At 31.1% G+C, this 7660-nt stretch overlaps 1 protein-coding gene across 1 annotated transcript; it reads right to left on the bottom strand.

Annotated features, from left to right (window-relative positions):
• Nucleotides 1–1879: 1879 nt before the first annotated feature.
• LOC18054517 (SPX domain-containing protein 1) lies at nt 1880–4558 on the bottom strand. The gene is made up of 3 exons (XM_006450867.2): nt 4166–4558; nt 3137–3263; nt 1880–2576 (listed from the first exon to the last, which is right to left on the bottom strand). Exons 1-3 carry the CDS (start codon nt 4466–4468, stop codon nt 2131–2133), a joined length of 876 nt encoding a protein of 291 aa, XP_006450930.1. The 5' UTR covers nt 4469–4558; the 3' UTR covers nt 1880–2130.
• Between the last annotated feature and the right edge of the window lie 3102 nt (nt 4559–7660).

Here is a 7660-nt window from a genome sequence, read left to right as displayed (position 1 = left end):
TTGTATATTCTCTATTATCTAATAAATAGAGAAATTTTCTTTTAGATTTGGCTTTTTATCTTCTCATGATTAATTTGATTGTTATTACACAATAACAATTATGTAAAGATTTTAATGAGGCATATTCTTTGTAATGAACATCTAAGGGGCAGTGATGAATTTATTAAAATAAATGTAGATGTTCATAACATATATCTCTTAGTCTCCTCACTATCTCTCATTAGTAACATTTAGCTTCCCTATAACTCTCACTATCTCACAAGGAATTACGATCCATAATTTTTCATTAATTTCATAGAGTGATTATGTAACTATAAAATGAGAACTCATCTTTTTGTTTTGTACACACATAATTAGAATGAATAAAATCACTCTATAATATATTCTCTAATTTTATTCTTTATCTTGCGCTGCTTCTTTATTTGTATTGCTGGCTAATAGCTTTTTTGTTTTTTTATAAAGCTGGCTCATCTTAAAAAAAATCAATTCATATTTTTTATCAGTTTCATCAAGTGTAAAGTAAAAAAAAAAGGATAATACTAAATTCTTTTTTCAAAGCCACGTGAAGCGTGGTTCTATTTTCTAGTATATATATAAAATTGGGACTAGAGGAGATGATGTAACATCACCATTTCTCATCTTCTTGTATTCTCTATTATTTAATAAATTGGTTGAGATTAAAAAAATAATTACATTATAAAATATTAAAAATAAAAAATAATAATTATATTACAAAAGATTACATGTCTCTTCATCTTTCTATTTAAATTCAGTAATATGTAATCATTAATAATAATTAATTATAAGTGTTGAAACATTCATTTATTTTATTATGCCAATAATTAAACTTTAGTGGCTTAAATACATCAATTAATTAATATAGGAATGAAGGTTTCTTCATCTTCCCTCAACAATGCTATTAGGACCTAATTTTAATGTCATAATCTCATATTTAATTATGCAACCTTTTGTTTAGTATCTTTTGGCTTCTTCAAACTATATAAATATTAAGTAGTTAAGATTTATGACATTATTATTTCTTATCTTTTTATATTCTCTATTATCTAATATATTGGTTGAGACTAAAAAATAATTACATTACAAAATATTAAAAATAGAAAATAAATGAAAAATAATTATTAGATTACAAAAGATTACGTGTCTCTTCCTCTTTCTATTTAAATTCAACAATATGTAACCATTAATAATAATTAATTATAAATTTTGAAACATTCATTTATTTTATTAAGCCAACAACTAAACTTTAGTGGTTTAAAATACATCAACTAATTAATATAGGAAGGAAGGTTCTTTCATCTTCCCTCACCAATGCTATTAGGACCTAATTTTAATGTCATAATCTCATATTTAATTATGCAACCTTTTGTTTAGTGTCTTTTGGTTTCTTCAAACTCTATAAACATTAAGTATTAAGTATCCTCTTTAGAAATGTTCTTGTGTTTTTATTTTTTGACTTATTTGAATTCTTAGTATTATGTGCTTCATGGAATACTATTTTCTTCGTGAGTTGAACAATGATAAAGATAGTTGGATGAATTGAGTTAAGTTTTGTAGGACGTGTGAATCTATTAATATTTAAAAAAATAAAGAATTAATTAGTGTGAACATAATTTTTATTGATGAAAAAATTGTGTACAGTTAACTATACATATTATTATATATTTTTAAAGATAACAAAAAAATAATTAATTTTCATAAATAACATTAGTTCTATAAGGCTAAGTCATCTTTAAAAAAAAAATCAATTTATATTTTTTATCAGTTTCATCAAATGCAAAGTAAAAATAAAAAATATAATACTAAATTCTTTTTTTAAAACTACGCAAAGTGCGGTGCTATTTTCTAATTTACATATAAATTAACAGCTGCCAAACAAAAAACCCTCTTGTCGAAAAGCAGAGTAATATTTCTCTAAATAACAAACATTCTTAATAAACAAAAGTTATGTATATATCATATTACTTCGTTCCAGCCTAACTTTAGCATTTTACACCTGGGTTAGTACTTCTTAAAAGACCAGCATATAGATGATAGATGTATAAAATGTAAAATTAAAAAAAAAAAAAACCAGAGGCATTCTCGTGCTGTTTCCCTTCATGGAGTCCTCAACTATTTGGCCACTTGTTCGAGAACCGGAATATTCTTCCACGAATCATCCAAACCACTTATTTGCAGTGGCGGCAATGAGAAAACACTAACTGTTGAGCTTCCACTTCGAATTTCCTTCAAAGCTCGCAATGCTGATATAGTGCTCTTCATGTATAAGCTCTCCATATACTCAATCTCTGCAAGTTCCTTGGGCATTTGGAGAATATCACCACTAGTTTCTTTTGTGGTTGTTGACGTTGTGGGCTCAGAACCTTCTTCGGCTGCCTCAGTTGAAGCTGGCTTTTCACTCTTTGGGAAGAGGTCATCCAACATCTTTTCACATTGCTTTACGAGCCTGTAAATCAAGTCGGTAGTAAAGAAGGGCTGCTGTAAGACCCTCTGTATAAAAGGCAAACGGATCAAAGCACCAGTTCTTTTGTCATACTTCTTGAGTATCTTCACCAATCCTGCTAATAGCATACCATGTTAGTCACTGAAAGAGGTGAGTAACTAACTACTCGTACACATTGTAAGTGTCAGTTCATAGGTATTGAGTATCACAAACTCACAAATTCTAAACCTATTATTCCCTTAAAAAAGACACTCATTTTGCTCACTCTCTATGTATCTGGAAACAGCTCACAGGAACACAAACAAAGGTCCACAGGCACAGTTAAATTTTTCTAGGTTAACATGTGATGCTGGGTGTTTAGATTAAAATCAGTCTTAGTTTCCATATTTTGTCCTTTAACTAATGGCCAAGGTATTTCAGCAAGCATATCAGCTCCACAAAAAATACATGTTGCTACAGCTTTCCTCTTTACTTGGGTGTCATAAGCTCTCATGCCAGCTATTAGTAGACTACTATTTCAACTACAAGTCAAATATACAAATCACTTTCCTCTTCATTTTATAATCTCTGGTATATGATAACCCTGAAAAGTTGCAAATACAAACAGAGTAAAAGAAATACAGTACAACAGTTAAATCAACTTGACAAAATCACATACGAAAAAATTTGAAGTACCTGTATAGTTCAGAGCACTGTAATTTTCCAACAAAACCATCTCGCCGTGTAAGTCAACAATCTCCTTCCTGATTTTTATTAGCTCTTCGTTGGAATCATTTGCATTTGCTACCCTATCCTGTAGTTCCTGCACTCCAATCAAAGAGATACCAGTAAATCGTCAACATCAATTCGGCTATGTCTAAAAGCAAACCAACTCCAAGCTAACGCCTAGTCAATTTTTGTCCAGTTAATTGCACATGTAACACGAATGGCCAGCAAAACTTGGTTCCTTATATATAATTTGGAATATAAATCTCCAATCTCAAAACCTAATTTACAATCCAAAATTGTTGTATCAAACCATTAGAAACTTGCACCAAGATTATAAGTTTTCTTACGAGACATGATAACTCGGTTCCACTTCTACTATCCTATGGTCGTCATAAGTATTTTTTTGTCAAAGGTCTTTTAACATTTTTTTAGTCCCCGAGTTAAGCCATACACAGGAATTGTTGTATGGGTTAATTCTTAAGAGTTTTTCTTCGAAAATAAAAAAAGTAATTTGAAAATAATCTGTTCCCGAACAGAATAATTCAAAATTTACCCTTGTTCGTATATATTGAGGTTTCGGCAGCATAGTAGCAACATAAGTGGAAGTCACATGAACTCAACATAAGTGGAAGTCACACGAACCATCTATTAGCCATACAAATGCAGTACGCTTTCTGACAAAGAAAAAGCAGGACACCTAGCGCAATATTCGCAGTAAATTCCATGGAATATTCCATAATCTCACAACAGCTGGCATATTAAAATAGCTAGTTGACAAAAGTAACGGCAATGACTGCCAACGGCCCATATCTCAAGCATCTAGATGACTAGACTAGATACATGTACATCAGAATAGCATATATCTAAAACGGTCATCTTCTTGTTACTCTTCTTATCCTCATTTGATAAAATTACAATAAAGTCCTGATCTTTTTTTTCTTGGCAACCAAGCAGTGAACAGACAAAGAAAGTAACAAATAAAAATTAATGAATTACCTTTAACCTGATGATGTATTCTTCCTCCTTCTCAACGAAGAATGAGTTGAATTTATCCATTTCGTCCTCCAACAAACTAATGAAATCGATCTCCTCCCTGGACATATAACCATCAGTGGCCTTGACGTCTTCTCCGGCGACCGCAGATTCGTCAAATCTGGGCCGTTTACTAGGCCTATCACCGCCTTTGTAAGGCTCCACGAGCTTCAGCCTCTTCTTGAGGTCCTTGTAGGAGAGGAACTTGTCCCGCCATTCAGGCAAGGTCTCCTCGATCTGGTTGCTCAAGCTCTTGCCAAATTTCATGGCTTTTGGGCGTGTTTGCTTGATGAGAAATTAAGAGGGAAAGTGAAGGGGCTAAAAGAAGGAAATGTGACAAAGCAGGAGAAGGAGGCAGAGAAAAGGGTGGGCGTGGGAGATATAACGGTAAGAGAAGAATATTCGGGAGGTCAGTTCTGGAATATCCGTTTGTTTAGAAAGGGTATATCTCTGGTTTTATTCCATTTTGAGAGATTAGATATTATATTTTATTGCGGCTTTTGTTTATTTTATCTTTTTAAATATCTCTCTTCTGCCCTTTTTTAATTTGACACGTGGCAAATTCTCACTTTTGTAGCGGCTCGAGAGTGTCTATTTGGTTCGTCTTGTCTATAACCGCGGGAAGATGGCGCATGAGATGAGCCAAATAATTATTTAGTTTCAAGTAAGTGCAAAATAGCTATAGCTAGATGCTAATCTCACGGCACTGTGATGCATGATAAATGACTTGGCTTCACTGAGTATGGTTTCAACTCCCATGTCATATGCAGTTAGAACGACAACTAACTTAACTACACAACCACCAATATGACTTTAGACACATAGTGGAGGTGACTGAACATGGAGAATCTGGTTGTACGCTAGCTGGCAGTATTATTTCAGCAAGTTGGTAATTTAAAATTTATTTAGTAAATTTAGTATATTCTTTTCGATTTCACTTAATAAGGAATTTAATTGCAACCAAATAAGTGAGAGATTTATTTATATTGTTGTATATAGGAGTGGGTATAAACCCACAACCCATGGGTTTACCCAAATCCAAATCAAATTAAATAGTTTGGGTTGGATAAATCATGAAAATAGGTTATATGTGGTTTTTATATAGAAAATCATTTCATTATGGGTTGGGTATGGTTTACCCATGGGTCATGGATAAAACCCCAACACTCAAATTTTTCAAATGAAATAAATGAAAACAAAATAAATGAACACAAATAAGTGAAAGGCCACCATTAAATTTTTTACGGCGTGATCAATTATCAACAGTTAAAAAATGAAAATAACAGTAAAAAAAATTTAAATTGAATAAATATTGTTGTAAATAACATAATTTTTTTTCTTATTTACAAAAATAATTCCTCCCACATGAAAGGATTATCATAGAAAGAGCATGAGACTCTACTAGTGATCAATAATAACTCGGCTTGGACTGCGTCCGATATGCTAGATGGCGGCTAATTTTTTGTCAATAATTGAATGTAATGCCCATACTAGGCCCTGTACAAAACTTTGCTTATCATATAATGAAATTAGAACATAAAGCACACACACTATATAATATCAGAATGTAAATAAAATTAAAGGGGATTGCCACTTTCCCCCTTACAATAATTAACATATACCATTTACTCCATTTCTGTTTTTAAATGGCCAAAAATCTCCATGACAACATAAGTTTACAATATTACCCTTATTTTTAACTACTCTTTTATTTACATTTATTATAAATAAAAAAAAGTATTAAAACAAGAAATATATGTTTTGATATGAGCAAAAAAATTAATAATAAAATTTTTTCTTGTACTTATTTATTTTGTGAACATTTTCTTAAAATAAACATTTTGTAATATTTTAAAACTAAATGTAAAAAGTATAGGTAAAATATTTTATTATTTATCTTATAATAAATTTTATTAAAATAAAAATTATTTTGATAATAAAATTCAAACCAAACCCAAATGATTTGGTTTGGGTTGGGTTAAAAATATTTGGGTTAGTTTGGGTTGGATTCAAATTTTTATGGTTTGGTTTGGGATGACTTAAAATCCAACCCAAACCAACTCATGTCCACCCCTAGTTGTATATTAACTATAATATAGACATTTAAATTTTTATTTTGATTAAGATTTTCTCCTTTTTTTTCTTCTTATAATATTTTTAATATTGTAGGATTACGATAATAAAATCTGTCAAATCTATCTCAAAATATTCTAAGAAGAATTTTTCATAATAATGCACATAACTCAGGACCCTTTCCAGATATATGAAAAATGAGGTGGAAATCAATTAGTGGTTGGTTTGTTGTATTCACTAATATATAGACGTTTGAAAAGTCCATAGATATTTATTGATAATAACATGTTAAATTGTAAATGATTTCTTTAAACAATATTTGAATGTAATGTAATTTTTTTTTTGTTGTATCTATGCATCAACGTGAACTAATTTTATTAAATTATTATAGTGCCCCCAAAAGTATCTTCTAAAAATAACACCGTAACAAAATGTTATAAAAATTATAATGTTATAAAAAAATTTACTAAAGTTTAAATTTGTTAAATTCTATCCTAACAAATAAATTTAATTTTTTTTTAATTTCACCCTAACAAAATGGCCATCTAAATAATTTGTGTTTACTTTTGTTTATTATTTTATAAGGGTAATGAATTTTTTATGATGAATGGCTGTTATAAATTATATATATTAAGGGTGTAAAATCAAATAAATTTAAATTTTTATAATATTTTAAAATTTTAATAATAAGATAAACTTTAAATGAACAACCAATAATTTTAATAGGTAATATTGAACTTCTCTTTTTGTCTTTACTGCTGTCTATTGGAGGTTTATATGCTGAGGCTATGGCCCGCAGCCTGGAGCCAGAGCCACAGATGGTGTTGAAACGAAGCCGAGCCAAGCAATTATTGGCTTTTGGCTTTGCGCATTTATGACGCATGGTATAATTCTGAAAGGCTTGCGGAATATCCATGCCTCTGTCACCTTCAAAAATCAAAACCACAAGCGTGGTGGATTGCGGTGGTGGGCCTTCGATCTTCACATCCTGCTTGTCATAAAACGACAGCGCAACGTCGCAAGAACTGGGGAAAAGTCAAATCAAAGGGATAAATTTGGAACTGATGATAGCCCGCAATGACCTGGGCTCTCCCCGCGTAACATGTAGTCATGTACGTTTGAGCTTGAAGGCTATATTAGTAATTTCAGGTGGGGAAATTTGTCATTTTCATAGACGATTCGGATCCGTGAGAGGGGGGATATTCTTGAAACTGAACCTGGAATCTACTCTCTGCATCATCGGTAAAAAAAGAAAAAAAATGGTCCCTCAAGTTTCCAACTCTTCTTTTATTTATTTATTTATTTTTATTTAAAAGGATTTCCCATTTTAGAGTATTATTATCCCATCTAGGGATGGCAATGGGGAGGGGACCGATCTCTCCGTAC

The sequence above is a fragment of the Citrus clementina genome, unplaced genomic scaffold (assembly GCF_000493195.1).
Source record: "Citrus clementina cultivar Clemenules unplaced genomic scaffold, Citrus_clementina_v1.0 scaffold_1, whole genome shotgun sequence".
In the NCBI taxonomy this organism is placed as follows: Eukaryota; Viridiplantae; Streptophyta; class Magnoliopsida; order Sapindales; family Rutaceae; genus Citrus; species Citrus x clementina.
Note: the sequence above shows the minus strand (reverse complement) of the source record. Positions and strands in the feature narration are given on the sequence as shown.